Source organism: Sitophilus oryzae, unplaced genomic scaffold, assembly GCF_002938485.1.
Source record: "Sitophilus oryzae breed Bouriz unplaced genomic scaffold, Soryzae_2.0 scaffold_177_pilon_pilon, whole genome shotgun sequence".
Taxonomy (NCBI): Eukaryota; Metazoa; Arthropoda; class Insecta; order Coleoptera; family Curculionidae; genus Sitophilus; species Sitophilus oryzae.
In genome coordinates, this window is record NW_022146479.1 from 8919121 (window position 1) to 8940826 (window position 21706).

A 21706-nucleotide genomic window follows, 5' to 3' on the forward strand; every position below is an offset into this window, starting at 1 on the left:
ACGATCCTGCTCAAACCACTCAACGTAAGAAGCTCAATTTTGGCATACAGGTTGATTCTAGGGTGTAGAGGTTCGATAAGAAGAGATTTTTCGAAATTCCAGTTCCAAGAGGGTGAAACCATCCCTCAAATATTACAATATTTTTTATTTAAAAAACGGCCAAGTTTCCGAAAAAACGCTTAAACACGTATATTTTATTTTGTTTTTTACATATTTTAAGATTTTTTAAAAATGTATACAGGGTGTTTCGAAAAATCTGGTCATTGATTAGTCACGATCCTGCTTAAAGCGCTTGACGTAAAAAGCTGATTTTTGGAAAACAGATTGACTTTAGGGTGTAGAGGTTCGATAAGAAGGGATTTTTCGAAACTCGAATTCTAAGAGGGTGAAAGTATCCCTCAAATATTAAAATATTTTTTATTTAAAAACCGGTGAGTTTTTCAGAAAAACTCTTAAACACGTATATTTTATTTTGTTGCTTTACATATTTTACGATTTTTTATAAACTTATACAGGGTGTTTCATAAAATATGAGTAATCACGATCCTGCTTAAATTGCTTGACGTTTAAAGCTGATTTTTGGCAAACGGATTGACTGTGGGGCGTAGAGGTTCGATAAGGAGGGGTTTCTCGAATCTCAAATTCCAAGAGGGTGAAAACGCCCCTCAAATATTACAATATTTGTTATTTAAAAAACGGTTAGTCTTTCGGGAAAACGCTTGGACACGCATAATTTATTTTGTTTTTTACATTTTTTGAAATTTTTAAAAAAATCATAGGGGTGTTCCAAAAAGTTGGGTAATTTCTTAACCACGATTCTGCTTAAACTGCTTGACGTAAAAAGCTTATTTTTGGCAAATTAATTTTTTCTGAAAGTTATATAATAATATCGCCATATTGTTTTTTCTCATGCTGACATAAATGTGAGAAAATTTTATCCAGTTTGTATGTTAATGGAAATTCTTGCTTTGCTTTATCATCACCATTACAAATGATTAATTCGACGCGAACGAAGTCGCTGGTACACGCTAGTTATATATAAAAGAATCCTAGGATTCCCAATTTGCAAATTTGCAAAGGAGTACGACAGGGATACGTGATATTCCTAAAACTCTTTACAGTAACACTAGAAGAAATCTTCCGTCAAGTACACTGGACCAAAAAATTAAAAACATATAGACAATATCTTATGACATAACCCTAATTACCAATAGTCCTGAAGAACTACAAGCACAAATTAACGAACTAAATACAGCCAGTAATTAAGCAAAATCTAAAGGTAATAAGAGAGAAATATATGAGAGAAGATATTCTAATAAATATCACAACACTGGAAATAGTAGAAGAATATTTATATATTTGGGACACCTAATACACAACTCTGGAACTCTATTACCAGACATCAACAGGAAAATTAAGTTAGCATGGAGTACATAAGAAAGAAACTCAATCATTCGATCAATGTGTACTACCAGTTTTGACCTATACATACAAAACCTGGACACTTTAAACGGATTTTATAAAGAAACTGCAGGCCACCCAACGCTTGATGGAACGAAATATGCTGGGAATAACAAAGACAAACCGTAAAAAAATAGAGTGGATACGACAAAAGTTCCAGGTAATAGATGTCATCCACAAAATCAAATTCCAAGTGGCAATGGGCACCTGGCAAGACTGACAACAGCTGGACCACAAAAATCGCAGTGTAGTTCCACGAGGAATTAAGAGACCTAGAAGATGATCAAACCTAAATTAGGGGACCTTGACATTAGGAAATTAGCGGGGCTAAGTGGAAATGGTTCAGTAAGCTGAAATGATGATGATGGTGATGACATAATAAAGAAAAATAATCCATGTCAATAAATATCTTTCACATACCTCCTCTCTTTTATACACAAAGAAAAGTACCTCTGAAAATATAAAAAAATTCTTGTTCGTTAGGCAATTTTCTGTTTGAATAAGTAACCACTGAGATGTTTTCTGTTGGCATCTAACTCACTGGGTAATTTTTACTCTGTAACTGATGGATTTATTTTAGTTGTTTGTTTCCTCATAAAGAAATTTTAATTAATTTTGCCTAAATTTTATTAGAATGTAATAAATCTAGTAGCACCTGTATAATTAGATAATTGGGAGAAGTTTAATTAAAATAGGCCACATTACGAGAATAGCCAATTTTTATGGCTATGGCGTATGGAAAAAAGTCGAAAAATTGTCCATTTTTGGCTAATTTTGAAGTAGTCTAGAAAAATAAACATATAAATTTGTTCAAAGTTTTGACTACCTACTATAATCAACATTGCCTTATGTGTTTAAGGTGCTTCTCAAAAAATGATTAAAATTTTAATTAAACCTACCGAAATTCTTTAGATATTTAATTTTAGAACGCCCAAAAATATTAATTTTACATATTTTTTTTAACGCCAGTGAAATGAAAAGAAAACTAACAACGCGATTGTATGATATAATTTTTTGAAGCTTATCGTACGTATATTTTTCCTTTTTTTGATTGGCTTAATAAAAGAAAACATTCCTTTTCTTTCATTTGATTTGCGCTTTCAATCAACTTTATTCCGAAAGCCGTTAGTCGAAATCCGGATTGAATTCGGAGAAATCACGATTCTGCGTCAGATACGTGTGAGCCAAAAAATTTACCGGTGTTATTGAAAATGTCCACTTTATTAAAGAAATTCGGTCGAGAAAGACCTAAGATAAAACGAAAAATTAAGAAAATCCGATAAAGCAAATCAAAATATTGTACATTAAAAGTTTTCCTCAGGTTTTTCACTTGTACAATTCGAGGTCAGACAGCTAAGCTTTTTTTTGCGCGGAAAACATCCATCGCTCCATTCCGCAATTTTTCAAGAGATAATTCTGTTTTGCGCCTTGAGGCTTGTTCTGGCGATTTTTGACTTTTATGGTCGTTACACAAACTTGACTAATCAATCAGGAAAGTACCTAAAATAGAAAATTTAGGTCTAAAAATACCGTAGCAATTTTTAACAGAAGATTTATTAGCCTGGCCAATATTAGACAAAAAAACTGGACTTTTTTCGCATCTTTCTTTGTAAAAGTAATTTTTACCTAACAAAAAATAATATCCTAAAAAGCCTCATCTATCTAAAGGAAATATTATTATCCTAGAAACCTATGAAACACCCAGTAAATGTAAATATATTTCATTAATATTTTGGGAAATATTTGGGATAACTCTAAATAATAATCCATGACATTTCTTAACAAATTTTTGGAAAGAAATTCTTAACAATTCAATAGTGAGTTGCACCTCCAGGTAAGTTTTGATATTCTGTAAACCTTCGTGGCATGATGGGAATCAGATGATTGATATCTTCCTGTGATAGGTTCTCCCAGGCTAATATTATCACATGACGTAGACGTGATACATCCTCTATAAGATATAGCAACCAACTTATAGCCTCAGCTGATGACCTAGCGGGCCACAAAGAAGATTTAGCCACATTATGGACAATATATTATGCAGCGGCATGTGGTCTGACAATGTAAGGCGTCGCCAGAGGTTGCACCATTTTATTAATGTAGAATTGACCGTTCACGTTTCTGTCTAAAATAACAAGAGGTAACCTGCTTTCAATTGTTATAGTGTTTCCAACCACAACGTCCATAGTTAGTGCAGTCTCACGCTCCATGCAAAATTGAGTCTGCAGCGGACTCTTTTACGACCCTCGTTATCCCACAAACAAAAACCGTGACTTCACTGAAATCAATTTGATCCCACTTCTGATTCCAGTGAGCCCATACTTGGCATCATCCCAGACGTAGCTGTCTTATGACGGACAGTATGATCGTAGCCCTATGTTCTAATTCTTCGACAAATCAATCTCATGGTCTCTAAATGTACAAGTCTTAGGATCTTTTCTTAGCGATCACTGGTTCTTCTTGTTTTTCTTTATTCACTTAATTGACGTTAAACGATTATTTTGTCTTCTTACAGGAGACATTGTTAAACGATGTTTTCAATACCCCAAAGGCAATAAAACTGAATATCCCGAAACAAAACTGGGATAAAAATGTTATCGTTTACTAACTACACTTTATGCAGGCAATCAACGGACAATTTTAAATATAGTTAAATTTTAGTTTTAATGTCAAACAGTATATATCAAAAACCATTTTTATTAAAAAACAGAATATGAATAATTTCAAAAGAATTATAAAGATACTGTTTTACCGTTGTAATCTATGTTTTCCTCTGTTAGTTTTGATTATACCGTAGGACAGTAACAAATCTAAGGCTTTAGAAAAGTTTAGGCTTATTAATAAACATAAGAGCGAATATCCATCAAATCCCTAGGTAATCCCTGCAAGTCAGCGAATGTAGAAAATTTACACAAACTTTCTAGGACGGGTTTTAGAGTGAAGTGAAATCCCGACCCGTATAGGAAATAAGATGGAAAAAGAGAAAACGGAACACGCCCAAAACAAAGCTGCCTAAGCGTGAACCAATCAAGGTGAAACAGTTGTATTACAGGACGCATATAGGTTTATCCTGTGTTTTTAGAAGACAGTCAAAACATTGAGTATTTTAGCTTTTTTGAAAGCAAAAGAAAAATGTTAGATTTACAAAAAAAGAAGATTTAATTAATGTCTTGTTAAAATTAGAAAAATTTTATATTGAGTGAACAAACAGGTTACATTCATTAATTTCAAGATTTGTACGTTTTAAAGTAAGATAGCCTAAGAGTAGATTTAGAAAAACCGTGTAAAATATAGCTGCCTTCATAAGAGAAACAACAGCAGTGCTGAAATGCATACTGCACTAACGTCTCTCATAAATCACTTGTTTCTTAAGTGTCAGTAGAGTTTTACTTTCCTCGTGCGTCTACCTGCAACTAGATATTTCTTCAGAATTTCCCTTGCTTTTTGCCACCTGGCTTAATCAATTTTCGAGCAGCTACGATTCTAAGATTGCTATCCTCACGCAAAAATACCGTACTTGAAAACTTTAGATTATATTGTATGTATGGATTAAAGTCGAAAAAATCTGGCCATATTTGGCTATTTTTCAAGACGCCTAGATGTTCAGAATGCATTGTCAGAAAATTATGAAAATTTCAGTCTTCATAAAAAAGTACTTTTAGCGTATATAAGTATATGAACTAAATGCTTGGACTTTGTTTGAAATTTAATTTTAGGAGCCCTTGTTTTGAAGAGTTTTTGTTCAAAGTTGGCATATTGCCTATACATATAGTAGTGTATTAGTGAGACCTAGATTGTCTGTCTTTTCGTTTTCTAGGCCCTCTAGTTAGCTAATAAGAAGAGTTTTATCAAAATCGGTTACTTCACCAAAATCATCAATTTTCATGACTAGATGTATATAAAGAAAAATGTCAAAACATGCCAATTTTTGGCTATTTTTTCCTAGTAAACATAGTCATAAAATTATGAAAATTTCAAGATTTGTTGAACATTTTATATAGATTCAGAATATGAATACACGCTTATTTGAATGCTTTCCAGGCCTTTACCAAAGTAATAAACCTGGTCAGGAAAATTACAGTGTATATAGGAAATTTTATTTACTTATAGGAAACAGTATTTAACACGTCAGTATTTTTATAAATTCTTGTGTAGTTTTAGCGTGCATTGCTGCTTTGTAAACTGCTTTGATGTTTCTTTAAGTTTTATTTAAATAGTATTTCGAAAAATTATTAATCAGTTTAACGTTGAAAAATTCCAATAAAAAATAAAATGAAATCGCCCGGTTGGAACAAGTTTAAAGTGATATTAATGGTCGTTTGAACATTCCAGGGGACCGAATAAGAATAAACAAAAAGGTGCTGATAATTTATCATCTAAGTGGGGGCTTAAAGAACAACTCATTTTTCCGCTTTTTTACTTTTATTTTCTTTCAATTTTCCATTTACCAAATAGCGCGCCACGACGAAAAAAAATCCACCTCAGAACATCTTTATTATTTTGCCATCCTCTTCATAAAAGGAGAAATTCTAAAGAAAGTTAGACGTAACAAATTTATTTCATAACCTTTAACAAAATGATATACAATTATTTTACTCCCCCTTTTTTAACATAATAATACAGTAAGGACTGACTAAAATTATTAAACAAATATTTTATTGACAAGTCTGCAGATAGAGTTTCCATACAAATTTTTGGAAATTCCAGTCAAGTGAGCTTTGAAGTTTGTCCAACGAGACGTGCCTGACTGTGGAAGTCTGTCATTTTAATTCAGAGGTAAAATATATATATTTTCTGTTATTGTTTGGATCGTCTGGCAATATTCTTACCTGATTCCTGGACAGAGGAACATACTTTAAATAGTGCTTTATATAGTACTAAGATTTGGGTTGCATACGTTACAAATTACATCAGAATTGCATTATTTTTTGGAAGCATTATCTTATGGAAGAGAAAACTTTCATTCTAGCATAATTTTTTGGTAGAATTAAATATTCCACATTATATACCAATACTTCTAAACTAATTTACCTATTGCATATAGAATTAGCTATGGAATTAGCATGAGTTAAGTAAAAGTCTTATAGCATGCGGTTCATAACGATAATTTGACTCGAAATACCAAGTGTGTGGTATCAAATTATTCGTAAAGAAATGCTTTTTCCAAATATGCTATTGAGCCACCCTCGTTCCATTTGAAAAAATTGAGATATGACTAAAAATACAATTAGGGTATCTTTTAACCGGCCAGGACAAGACACACATTAGGCGATCAAATCTATTTTTCCAAGGCTCAGTGATTAAAAATTAGTGTTTTTTAACATAGTCATGGCACTCTAGATTGAAATTTAAAATACGATTTTTTATTAAGCAAGAATGTCAAAAGTTGACATACGATATGCCTTTCTGTTCAGAATCTCATTTTCTATCGAATAAAGTAAAATAATACCGACGGTGCCATTTAAAAATCAAAAGTTGTAGTCATTTCCGGTGAAACAGGAAGTGACCGAAAACTACTGAATAGGTCAGTCAATCCCTAATTTATCTCATATACTAACATACCAAATCTCGTTTTTTTTTTATTTGAGAAAATAAAAAGATTATAGGGGGTGAGCCACTTTTGAGACGCACCCGGTATAAGTAGACATCGTAACTATTAAAATATTCAACAAAGTTTAGTTGGTTTTATGGTTCAATGTCACGGACATTTCTTCAAATTCCGGAATATTTGACAATCCAGACATATCCATGTAAATTCGGACAATTGAAAACCCTATCTGAAAATCTACTTTAACTGAAAAATATATCTACAAGGAAAGAAATTGGTTTAAAAAATGAGATTTTTTAACTTGGATCAACTTTCTTTTTCGATGGTGTGGGATGTATGATGTTAAGAGCCCAAAACTGAAAGTAATTTCATAGCAGCGAGATGCATAATAGTATGAACCTGAACTAGACCAACATGAGGCCACTTGGCTGAAGAAATAAGGAAGGAAAATAAGAAATTAATTGACTGCGGTTCGACGGCAAGCCAAGGTGAAGGCAGCTTGCGCCGGTTGAGGCGATTCAGGTGACCTAGTGGCACTGAAAGCGGTCAAAGTCGCCTGGGCAGTACCCTGGCCGATGTCTCTTGCGTTTCGCATATTAAAAGTCGAACAGAAGTTCCGATCCACTTGATAGCTGAATGCAAAACTGAGCTCAGCTTAATCAGTCAATCATGCGGCCCGGTGTACTGATTCTAGTTGCAGTGGTGGCTGTCGGAATGCCGACTATCGCATCGGCGAACATATTTGGTGAGTTTCCGCTTCCTTATTAATTAATTAAACAATTAATTTTGCTCACATAAATTATGGTCGGACGTGCTGAAAAACGAAATTTAGTTCACGTACCATTGTTACTTTCCCGCAAAAAATGCCCGCTACGTTCGTAGTTTACAAGATGTTTTCGTTACAGCATTTTTCTTACATTTATCCGAATTAACACTTTTCTTGTAATATATTTTTTTAAATATTACTTTTGTTTTACAGTGTTTTACAATTCAGAAATGTTGCAATAAAAAAATATTTCATATTTATACTAATTTTTTAAAGCCATTGTACATTAAATATTAAAATATAAGAAACCTCTGTTATTTATAATTTATGACCATATGTATGGAGAAAAATCGAAAAATCAGTAATTTTTGGTTATTTTTCAAAACACCTAGAGAGATAGTAGACATTGTCAGAAAAATACGAAAATTTTATTTGTTATAGACATATATATAGTTATAGAAATATTTCACTGAAAAACGTATTAGAGAGACTACATTATTTTTAAACCATATTTCATATTTATAAAATATCTTTAAAGCCAATGCTGCATTATAACATTATACATACAGGGTGGCCCATTGAAAGCGTTCCGCAAGGCATAACAGCCAGGGTAATTTTTTTTTCAGAAAATCCAAAAACACGTCAATTTTCTTTGTGAGGGGGACAACTTTTGCCCCAAAAATGATTGCAAAATTTTCAACCCTCTAAGCGGGGGTGTCATCCCCCAACTTTTTTCAAATGGGAAGGTGGGTCAAGTGGCGCCGCAATGAAAAGAGCTTTTTATTTTCTATATTTTCCCGCTTCGTTTTTAAAAACCGGTCGAGTCATTGAGAAAATATGAAGGATTGAAATTTGAAAAGTTTATTTAAACATTTATCAGAGTAAATGATAAGGATAAATTCCTTCGACCAATTTGCTGTTTTTTTCTTATTATTTCTAGATGTTTACGCATGTTTTCACTTGCCACAAGGTTGAACGATCAGGTGCGGTATTTGCTAGATAGCTGTTCTGTGACTTGTGCGTTGAAGTTCTTCTCAATATCGTTAAACTTTTTAACAATTATGATGTACTCACTTGCAGAAAAAGTGGAAATAATCGAACTTTATTTTAAAAATAATGAATGTGGCAATCGGGTTGCGCAGATATTCAATGAACGCCATCCTGACAAACACATTTATGGCAAAATTGTTCGCGAGTTAGCAGCAAAATTTTGTGAAACTGGTTCCGTTATGAATAAAAAGAGGCAGAGGGAAAATCCTGTAGTAAATGAAGCTATGGAGGTATTCGTATTGGGCCAAGTTGCCATGGATAGTACGCTGAGTACAAGAAAATTAGCCAATGAGACCGGCGTGAATCGTACAAGTGTCCAAAGGATATTAAAAAAACACACAAGTTCCACCCGTACAAAATTCAGTTGGTACAAGAACTCAACGAAGACGATTTTGATCGTCGCTGGCTGGTATTTTTGGAAATTCTATTGTGAGTCAGTTTAACGATATTGAGACCGCACCTGATCGTTCAACCTTGTGGCAAGTGAAAAAATGCGTAAACATCTAGAAATAATAAGAAAAACCAGCAAATTGGTCGAAGGAATTTATCCTTATCATTTATTCTGATAAATGTTTAAATAAACTTTTCAAATTTTAATCCTTTATATTTTCTCAATAACTCGACCGATTTTCAAAAACGAGGCGGGGTAATATAGATAATAGAAAGCTCTTTTCATTGCGGCGCCACTTGACCCCCCTTCCCATTTGAAAAAAGTTGGGGGATGACTCCCCCGCTCAGAGGGTTAAAGATTTTGCAATAATTTTTGGGGCAAAAGTTGTCCCCCTCACAAACAAAATTGACGTGTTTTTGGATTTTTTGAAAAAAGAAATAACCTGGCCGCTATTGCCTTGCGGAACGTTTTCGATGGGCCAACCTGTATATACACCTAATTCGGATACCGGGTGTTTCTCAAAAGTGGCTCAATAGTTTTCGGTCACTTTCGGTTTCACCGAAAATTATTACAACTTTTGATTTTTAAATGGCACTCTGTGTGTGTTTTTACTTTATTCGATAGAAAATGACACTCTGAATAGAATGACATATCACATGTCATTATTATTTTAATTATCTGATTATTTTAGACTCACCCCATCACTTAAAATGATAATGTATTTATTATCATTTTAATTAACAGAGTGATTTTAAAATAATAATAATAGTGTTTATTGAATAAGTGCACATATTTTTAGGGGTGGTATATTTCGATCCCAGGAAAACATAATAAACTCTAATTTTCAGTTAAAAAAAATATATTTGTCCACATGTCGTCCACATAGGTAGGAGATTAAATTTAGATAAACAGAGGCACAGAAAAAATACATTGGTTCTCAAAATTTAAGCAAAAATTTATTTTTTGTAAATTTTCAAAGTAAAATAACAAAGCTATGTTGGACTAATTTGAAAAATGATAAAAAGAAAATATGTTTCTTTTGTCGAGATCTATGAGCCCTGAAAATATGTGCACCTTTTTAAGATTTACGCTGTATATATTATGAACACAATCGCCATATTTATTTAAATACAGTATGAGATATCACTTAATTTATAAATTTTAAGGCAGTAAAAATTTTATAATTAAACTATTTATAAAAAAAAACGTTTTTCAAGAGGTTTATATTAAACGACGGGTTAATTAAAATATGTTATACTGGAAATTGATTAAACAAAAACGTTACATACACCTTTCAGTTTGAAAACGACGCCCTTATACAGAGAAAAAAAGCGTTCTTTTTAAAAAATGATTAGGACATCTCGAGCGCTTTTAATTAACCTATATCAACTTACTAGAGGGAAAAAAGGGCAAAAATTCAATTTGTTATTTCAATTCCGCATAAAAAGCCTTTATGTCCGTACGAAATAATTTAATTAAAATATGTTTGCCTTTTTTTCTGGCCGGGAGAAACTTATGAAGCAGATTTTCAACAAACGTTTGGCCAGTTTAAGTTTGCTGAAGTGTAATTAATAAACTGACAACGTACAGACGACCGGCCAAATGTGATTTCGAGGCCAGCGAACAGCGAGCAAAAAAATTGAAATAAAAGCCAACGAAAAGGGGGTTAATTATCTTAAATGCCCTTAGGCGCATCCTCGACCCTCAGAAATAAGGGCACTATTGATATTGACATGTGTTCGTTTCAGGAGTCGTAAAGCAAAGTTTTTTTTCGGTTTGTCAGAAAATCATAAACCTTCGGGCTGTTCAGAGGGGGAGAATTTTTTGACGCATGTTTAGGATCCACTTCCGCAAGTTACTGTTTCAAGAAATTTCCATAAAAGAGAGAGAAATTGCAGTATTAAAAATGAAAAGATCAAATACAGGACAGAGAGAACTTTTTGAAAATATATTCCGGAAAAAAAACAAGGCAAAATCTCTCATTTTAATTAAACTTTTATGAAGCCGGACCATTCTAAACACAAAACAAAGGAACGGCAAAGAGCTGGGCCTTCGGTCGTCTTAATTTCTTTCTTAACAAACGAATAAATTTTCATCGAATTATTTTCTAGAACCGCCTTTAAAGATCTCCTCTCCACTTTTGGAAGCTCGAAAACTTTCTTTTATTTAATATGAATATTTGCCATATTCCAGAAGTTTATGGCGCACAGTTTGCATTAGGTTTATTGTCGATTTTGAACAAGTACATACAGATATTGAAAGAATATTGAAAAGTTACATCCAGACATATGCAAGAGCTCACTTGTATTTACAGAAAATCCAATAGAGAAGAATAAGGATAAATCATTTGCCCAATATAGAGCGTATAGAAAACAATGAAAAATCAGAAAATAAATATTTTATTTATAAAACTAACAAGAACAATATTTTATGTATATTTTTTGAAATCGAGTTTAAACATCAGGGAACAAAATAATCAAATCTCAGCTGACACAGTTTCTTTTCAGTTTACATGGCAGCTAACTTCCAGTGAGTTAATAGCTGGTTTGTTAATTACCAGTGACTGTTAACTAATTGGCAGTTGTAGAATATAGAATCTCCATCTTATCCGATAGACAAGCAGCATTAAAAACGATCAACTCAGTAATCATCGATTTGGTGTTGGTCAAAGAATGCCTAGAGAACTCAACAAGTTAGGCAAAGGAAATAAAGTCCTCTTACTCTGGGTACCAACCCACCAAAGGATAAAAGGCAATGAAAGTCAAACGATCTTAGATTAGAAAGTGATCTTAGTGAGTCTGAGATTATAAAAGGAGTGAATACTTTAACAGGACCAGAACCAAGTGGAAACTGTGGAAACCTTAAAGTGGAACTCAAGAGTCTGGAAGACTCCAACCGTAACCAGGAATGGGAATCCACCAACGGTTTAAGACACTCGAAGCATTTTCAGATCAAAAATTTTCCTTGATTTAAGTAAGAACAATCGTCGGATTGTCACGGGGTTTTTAACAGGACACTGTCTCGTCAATGAACACCTCAGTAAAATGAAGCTAAGAAACAACGACGAATGCAGATTCTGTGGGGAAAATGGGAAAACACCAGAACACCTCATCACTGAGGGGCCGAGATGGCTGACATGGAGAATTAACCTCTCTAAAACCGTCTCAGATACTGGCTTTTGTCAAATCTGTGAGGCTGTATTGTGAGTTATAACTCAAGAAAGGTTGGACTCAAAAAATCTGTAAGGTAGCAGTGATTAACTTTCCCTCTCCCATACATTCTACATTCTAACAGCCAGTTTGATAATTGGCAAAAAAATGAACAAAATGCTCACTAAGTGGCTAATAACTAACTCTCTGTTATCTAACTATAAAGTTACCAGACAACTAAATGGCTGTTAATTAACTGTTAATCGACTAACTAGTTCTTAACTAAAATACTGTTAGCTAAATTGAGTAATTAGCTGGATGTTTTCTAATAAAGGATTAAATAATTGGCTATTTACTTACTGGATGTAATTGTTTGTTAGTTAAGTGAGAGTTAACTGACAGTTAGTTAAGTGACACATAACGAACCATGACACAAAACATATATGACTGAACATGAATAAGGCTTTATATGAGAATTATTTAAATTAATTTGCTATATTTAGGATCAGATATAATCTCTTGAGATGCAGAATATAGATGACCAATATGCATCACAAAATTATTAAATCTTTTTGTACCTATTAAGTTTTCAATTTTCAATTTCCTCCAATCGATTGCTTTTTGTATCTCCCTGACAAGGGAATAAAATTATAGATTATTAATAATAATATATTCTGGCCTCATTTAAATTCTGAAGCGACTCCTCCCTTCAGGAGTTATATTAAGCCGATTAGTATATACGCTTAAAAATATCACAGGAATTAATTAAGGGTGAAGTATATTTAAGCGCTTTTTTTGGGGAAAACGCTCTTTCACAACTTCGTTAAAAATTAAAATGATATTGTGTTTAAAAGATACGTTCAAAAAACACCTACTTAATTCGGAATTATTCAGATACCTGCTGTTTCACAAAAGTGGCTCACCTCTATAGCTTTTTTATTTTTTCAGATAAAAAAATTATACAATATATTAGTATAGGAGGGTATAGGCCGTATAGGACATAAATTAGAATTGATTGACGTTTTAAATTATTTTCGGTCACTATCTGCTTCACCCGAAATGACAACAACTTTTGATTTTTAAATGATACCCTCGGTAGTTTTTTACCTTATATGATGGAAAATGACATTCTAAATAGAATGACATATCATATGTCAACTATTGACATTTTCAAATAAAAAAGATAGCATTTTAAATTTCACTCTGGACTCTCTGGAGAAGTAATAAATGATATACATTAGCCATAAATAAATGAAATAAATAATAGCCATAAATAAATGTAACTACAATACCAATTGATTGGAAATACCAAGTATGTGTTATCAAATTATTGGTAAGAAAAATGCTTTTTCTAAATATGGTAATGAACCACCCTCATTCCATTTGAAAAAAAAATGATTTACGATTAAAAATACGATTTGGGCATTTTTAACCGCCCAGGAAAAGGCACGAAAAACATTAGACGATCAAATATATTTTTCCAAAGTGCCTTGATTACAAATAAATGGTTTTAACACCAGTCATAGTTGATTGAAATTTTTCTAGATTGAAATTTAAAATGCTATTTTTTAATTAAAAATATCAAAAATTGACGTATCATATGTCATTTTATACAGAATATCATTTTCTATGAAATAAAGTAAAAAAATACTGAGGTTTAAAAACCAAAAGTTGTAGTAATTTCCGGTAAAACAGGAAGCGGTCGAAAGTATTTGAATAGGTACATCAATCAATCCCGATTTATGCCGTATAATAACATACTAAACTTTGTTTTATTATCTGAAAAAAATAAAAAAGTTATACAGGTGAGCCACTTTTGAGAAACACCCGGTATAGTAATATTTTCCGATTTTTGTTAACAAAAACAAGCAAAATTTTGGCACTTTTTGATCCAAATACATAAAATAAATACCATATCAGAATACTTTCGTAGTTTCCTGAGCTTATTAAGGGACAAAAGATACTATGTGTAATGTGTAATATTACACATATTGTGTAATTTTTCTATATAATCTATGTGCAGATTATGTCAATCTTTGGAAGAAATGAGAGAACACAATATATGCAGATGTGAGAGCCTGGCAAATGTGCGGTCTTTGTTCTAGATAATGATAGTCCATCGGCAAAGAGCTATACAGGGTGAGTCTTAAATAAGTGCAAATATTTTCAGTGCTGGTAGATCTCGATAAAAGACACATATTTTCCCTTTCCATTTTTTAAATAAGTCCAAAATAACCGAGTTATTTAAGTTTGAAAATTAAAAAAAACGATTTTTTTGGAAAAATTTTGAGAGCCACCTGATTTTTTCGGTATTTGCATCCCTTTGAGTGCCGTAACCATAAAGAAAAGCTGTAACTATGGTAATATCAGAGATTAAGAAATTATACCGTGGGAAAATTTGCGGTGAACAGGCAGTTCTAAAAAGTTTTCGAAAAATATATAGGGAAATTGGTAATAAATAAAAAAATATAAAAATGGTAGAATAGCTTACAGCTAAACTTCGCCCACAAATTGTAACTCTCTTTTTTTCATAGTACAATAAAGACGATTTATTATTATTATTATTATTATATAAATTTATAACAAAATGCACGATTTTCAACATCTTTTTTTTGCGAAAAAAAAACTCATAGACGTGTTCCTGTTGTCGAAATATACCACCCCTGAAAATATTTGCACTTATTTAGGACTTACCCTGTATAAAAGGTTCAGTCTCTAAGTTGTTAGGCTAAAGGTCGCAGAGAAACAGGCCGGTAGCCACCTGAAACATCTAATCTTACCAATAATTTCCAGCTACTTATAAAGTTTATGAACTTTTATTTAAAATTCCAAGGATTGATGAAGTGTTCACATTTAAACTAGACAAATGTAAATAAAAGTACTTAAAGTAGAAAAAACAGAATGGATGTTGAATGAAAAATAAAAATGGAAATGGCGAGAAATATATTTCTCAGTGATTAATGTTTGTGTATAAAGGGAACGGCAAACATTGCTTTTGAAGTGTCGGACTGTTCAGTACATTTAGATGCCGTTATTTAATGAAAACGCTTTCGAAACTATATTGTATGTTAACGGACTATTAAATTCGACACCTTTGCTGTTGTAAATCTATGTTGTTTCCTGTAAAATATAATACTGTAGCAATACTGGCGAGCGGAGTTTGGTTCAGAACGGAAACATCGCGGATAATGTGGATTCGGCCGCCTCGGATGTCGATGGACGTGAAGTGCTTAATAACAATTGTCATACTAATGAACTACAGTTAATCTGGGATTCCAAATTTTGATATATATTTCTGGTTCATCCTGGAAGCGTTGAACGCTCACCCATACTAATAAATCAGGTTACAAATTGTAAAGTAGCGATAACATTTAATCCAAACGGGTGTTATTTTACGTAAACTGCCTAACAATCTAATCGATACCACTTTAATTTTCTATAAATTATTTGAAACTCCTAATATATAGTTTGATCAAAGTTTAACTAATAATCCTAACCGTTTTCACCTCTATTCTACCACTTATTTTATTCTTTTGTGGCCCCTCTTTATTTCAAGCACACCTTTTAACTAACTGTCTAAAATAAAGGCAATTATTTTTAACGTGGATGTTTTAATGAAGCAGAAAAGAACACATCGTTCAGAGTTGTCATATTCACGCGTCTACGGGCACTCGGTTCCATAGGGGTCAATTCTAGACAAGTGTGGGCTTGAGTACGTGCTCTAAATACTTTAGGTGAGCGTAGCAATTTTATGTTAGCCTGGGTAACAAGGACAACGAAAATGCAGATAAAATTGCTAAACCAAGTTCATTAATGCTATTCATAGGCCGCAGAAGGGTTTCAGCGGTGATGCAAAAGCAGTTACAAGAATTACCACAAAACACTGAGTGACAGCAAATTTCTAGAATGGTGAGGAAACCATTAAGGCAGAGAAAATGTACTGCAGACTTGATAACTAAAGACAGGAATACAATCACAGCTGTAATATGTCTACTAACAGAATATTGTCAACTGAATAGGCATCTAAATTTGATGGGATTGACGGACAAAGCCATGTGCACATGTTGTCTATCTCCACATGGTATGAAGAAATGACAGAACACATTTTATGTCACTGTGATAACCTGGTAAATGTGCAGTTCTTTGTATTAGGCTGTAATAAAAAATTGACAAAAAACTATATGGAGGGTTCAGTTTCCAAGTTATTAGATATTTTGAAAAGGTTACAACTTTAGAAGGTAACTGTATCTTTAAAGAATCTCCGTAGTGAATCTAATAATTATTATTGATATCTAATTTTAGATTTATCAATGACTGGGAACCTACTACCTCTCACGTAAGAATCTACATAATCAGACACAACTACATAATCCACTAAAGTGAGAAAATAATAAACATACCAAAACAATTCGTTTTTCGAATACATATTTTTTAATTTTATTTTTTTTTATATTATAAAATTTCTGAATAAATCGAATTAATAACTTCACTTTTAATTAAATAGACTATACCGATTTTTAATTGTTTTCTAATAATATTATGACTGTTACAGCTAGCTTCTTGAAGGAAACTTTGAACTTGGAAGCTGCTTAAAATTTTAATTGAGAATTAAAGCAACTTGAAAAACTGCAGCAATTTTCTGGAAAATACTAAAAATTTCTACCTATTGTTTGAAACTTTTAATTAAAAGTTTCGCGAAATGTAAAAGCTCTGTTAGGTTTTACACCTTTCCCAGAACGGTTTAGTTCTGGATACACGAAATGTACCGATTAAACTACTTAAAAAAATAAAAAAAATTAATGAAAATGTTTATAGAATTCTTTTTCTTTTCAGAGTACCTATGGGCAGATGGATCAGGTAGTTCTGAAGTTCAAACTAGACAAGACAATGAGGGTATTAGTACATGTGATTGTGCCGGACCTGCTTGTCAATGTTGTGTTGATTTTAACTTGACATATATCGATCTAGGAGGACCAGGTAATAAAATTTACAAATATAATCCATTGCTTCTACACTGTCCTGGTCAAAATTCATTTAAATTCTTGTTTAAAGATCGTGAAACAAAAATATACCGTGTTTTGTTAAATTTATTCGCGAATACATAATTATTTTCGTAGCGACATAAATAAAGAAGAAAGGAAATATGTAAATGTATAAAATTTTAATAATCTAGATATCGACGAATCTGTCTTGTGACGTATAAATATATACGTAAAGTCACTCTCTCGCTGAAAGATATGAATGTAAATGATCGGTATGACAATGGCGTACGACAATACAAATTTTCTAGGTCGTTTCTAAAAACGTAAATTTAAAATTCAAAGGAAATTCAGTTCTCCCTTCCTGTCCTGATCAATATTGACTCCCAACACCTAACATCATTATTACTTTTAACGTGGTGTGAATTTATGTTTTGATGATGTATGGCAAGCCGCTCAAGAAACTTGATTGATTTCCTCTTGACACTGTGTTATTATGCTTTCACGATGTACTTTGCTCTACCTTCTTACTAGTTTTTCTTTCTATATCGATCCACCAGTTTCTCAGATTCTTCAAGAATATTATTTCTTCACGTTATATATAAATAATACTTTCTTACACAAACGGGATATAATTTCGTCATTGCTAAACTAATTACAAAATTTAATGCATGATCAAATTAAAACGACGGCATGGTAGGCGTTGAAATAGTTTTTCTAAGAAAAATTATAAGAAACTTATAACAAGTATTTTCCTGATATGCTTAAATATCTAGAACCCAATGTACAGGGTTATTAATTTTGTAAAAATAAGTACTGTTTTATATAGGGTGAGTCTTAAATAAGTACAGATATTTGCAGGGCTGGTAGATCTCGATGAAAGAAACACATTTTCTCTTTACTTCTTTTCAAATAAGTCCAAAATAACCGAGTTATTTTACTTTAAATTTAAAAATATATATATATTATTTGCTTAAATTTTGAGAACCACTCTGGATCTTTTCCGGGTTTTCTATCTTGTAAATTTAATCTACTACCTATGTTGCCATATTATCAAGAAATTATGTTTTTTAACTAAAAACTAAAAAAGTTCCAATTTTTTTTCAAAATATTCCAAATTTTCGCGAAAAAACCTCATAATCGTGTTTCTTGGTTTGAAATATATTACCCCTTGAAATATTTACGCTTATTTAACGCTCACCCTATATATCAAATTCTTTTTAAAAGTTAAAAAAAGTATTTGAAATAACAAACATATATTTGATATACAGGGTGAGTCTTAAATAAGTGCAAATATTTTCAGGGCTGGAGGATCTCGATAAAAGAATCTTATTATATGGTTTTATAAATAAGTCCAAAATAACGGAGTTATTTTACAAAAAAAATATTTTTTGCTTAAATTTTGAGAACCAGTGGATCTTTTCTGGGTTTTCTTTCTTGTAAATTTAATCTACCCACAATGTTGGCATATTATCAAGAAATTAATGTTTTTGAAAATCCAACTTTTTTTTAAATTCTAAATTTTCGAAAAAAAATTTCGAGAAAAAAAACTCATAGTCGTGTTTCTGGGGTCAAAATATTCTACTCCTAAAAATATTTGTACTTATTTAAGACTCACCCTGTATATGCATTAGCTTAAAATATATTTTTAGTTTAAAAATATAACTTTAAACCGCTATTACTTAAATTTATTAAATAATAATTCGGTTTGAAAACGTATTGTAAAAGAATCAACATAGAAAAATTGATAAAATTTGCCATTTCGTATTACACGTTTTAAGCGCGTACTTATTTCATATATTTATTTATTTTCCTATAAATCTAGTTAATTTAAATAGCTGATATATCGTATTCAATAAAATCAAATATAATATCCCGGCGTACAAAAATGAATTAATTTATAAAATCATTCTAACTGCACGCAGATGCAGATTTCTCGTTTAATAGCAATCGAATCAATAATAGAATTTGATTTTTTCCCTCTCTTGTTCAAGAAACGTTTTTTTGTATTTTTTTTGTTCGGAACATGATATCATCTGCATTTTAACCAAAATCAAAATCGAAAAACGTCAATTCCTGTTGTTAGCGACAAATAAAATTTTGTGAAACGATGAATTTAGTTGTTTTTAAATTTATTCGTTGGCATTAGAGAAGCGCTGCAATAATAATGTTGCAAGGTAATCCATCGCATTTGAAATATTCCGTTAACTGGAAACAAAATTTCATTTACATTTGACCCGTCAGTTACTAAAGTATACATAACATTGGGATAGTAATACTCTAGCCGTCTTTCAGGCAGAGGCAAAGGGATTTTGAGTTATTTGTATTATTCACGAAACGGTGGGGTTCTTTTGGACGTGCAACAGACCACAATTCCCAACCAACCTAACGCCTTTAACCAAGATTCCATAAATCAGCCAGAGTGTTAAATATCCATACCCTAGTAAATCCGTTGAATAAAATAATAATATCGGTTAAGGCGCGAAAAATTATGAAGATCCATAATATTTATGTTTTATTAGAAACTTAAAAATACATTAATAAATCGCAAAAATCTTATGAAAATAACCAAGAAAAGATTGTTATAGAGGGGCACGAATTGCCCTAGAGAATGCAAAACTCATTTTTGCTTTTCGTGATGGCACAGTTTTTGCAGATTTACAATGAAATTACGTGATCAGTATTTTTTTGGAACAAAATGCACAATATCATTTTTCATTTTTCCCGTTTTGATTTCCACGGGATTTTGCCTCTAAATTGGTTCATTTATCCACTCTATCTCACTGAACTGCATTCAGAGCCTAAATATTGCGTAATATGTTTTAAAGCGATCGCTGTAAATAAATTGAATTTAAACGGCTCTTTTTAATCTGTTTTTAATTAGGATGTGTCCAGATGGAATATATATCGCAAGAAGAAGGTATTAAGCTTAATGTGTCTTACGGAGATAGTCTGCTGCACAGCCAGCATGTTAAAGGACCGAAACCCAACGCAACTTGCATGGCATTATTAACGAATATCGCTGACATATGTGCCAGGTTCTCTGATTTGCTACCGCATAATGACGGTTTGAGAGGATGCTTGTTACTGGAGCCCAAATTACTAGGCGCAGTAACAACAACGTTCAGAATAGGTTGCTTTACAATGGGCCCAAAAGGTATGATTTTAGAACAACACAACACCACAGCCATTGAAAATACAGTATCAAATGCTACAGACGCAACTGAGAATCAGTAAGTAATGTTTATGTTCTAATAAATAAAAAGCAAAACACATACTAAACTAAACTAATGAAATTTATTAATTATATTTGAAATTTTGGCGAATTTGAAAATTTACTTATTATATACCTAGGTATATCAACAGGAGTCCATCGATTTATGGTTATGTTCCTTGAAAACACCTTGTATATTGAAACAAACTTTTTAGTATTTAAATTATAGGTACAGGGTATGCCTCAAAAAAGTACAAATATATCACCCGACAGATTTATGAAGTTATTTTCGTTAAAAAATAACTGTTTTCCAATTTTTTTTTCGAAACTGTTTCATTTTTTTTTAATATTTCCTATTTAATTTTATATTTAAAATGGAATTAATAAATCCTGGTATCAAAAATGTAATAGCATATAAGCAACACCGCGTATAAATATGCCGCGTAAACTGAGGGCCTCCTGTATAATTTAGTTATCAAGAAAACAGAAGAATTTGGACTCTACTAGTAAATAACAAGTTAAACTAAATTAAATAATACTATAATTTAAACCAATAGAAAACTAATTGGTTGTGAAAAATGACAGTGAAAGATAAAAGCGAGAAGTGGTAATAAAGAGACTGAAATATTTTAGAAATGAATCGGAAATCATCAATGGGAACCTGCTGGCTGTAGTAAATGAGACTGCGGAACAGGGGTTGGCATTTCTGGGCAATCTATTAGGGCTGGCTTTCAGCGAAACTGACGAAATTGAGGCAGACAAGGAGAACTCCACGACAGCTCAAATTGCAACGACCCTCGATAACTCCACACCTGGCAATGTTAAAAAATAAACCTAATTAATTTATTACTTTATTTATTTTTTTATATTTATTTGTTTTTATTTAAATTATTTTAGAAATATGCAAAGTAGAAAACATTGTGTTAGATGCAAATAAATTATTATATCATTTTATTTCAAAATCCTAAAATCCTAAAAATTCCACGAATTTTGGTCTGACCACGGTTTACTAAATAATATTGTAAACTTTGATCTTACCCAGTCGATGTTATTACAAATTATTGACATAGAAACAAATAATTTTATTATTATATCTCAATAAGATAAAAATTTATAAATATTCAAAATAAAAGGTATGTGGCGAAAAA

At 32.0% G+C, this 21706-nt stretch overlaps 1 protein-coding gene across 1 annotated transcript; it reads left to right on the top strand.

Moving 5' to 3' along the window:
- Positions 1 to 7547: 7547 nt before the first annotated feature.
- LOC115882539 lies at positions 7548 to 21496 on the top strand. The gene is made up of 4 exons (XM_030900690.1): positions 7548 to 7754; positions 17199 to 17342; positions 20229 to 20577; positions 21192 to 21496. The coding sequence occupies exons 1-4, from the start codon at positions 7679 to 7681 to the stop codon at positions 21388 to 21390; spliced, it is 768 nt and encodes a 255-aa protein (XP_030756550.1). The 5' UTR covers positions 7548 to 7678; the 3' UTR covers positions 21391 to 21496.
- The last annotated feature ends 210 nt before the right edge of the window (positions 21497 to 21706 follow it).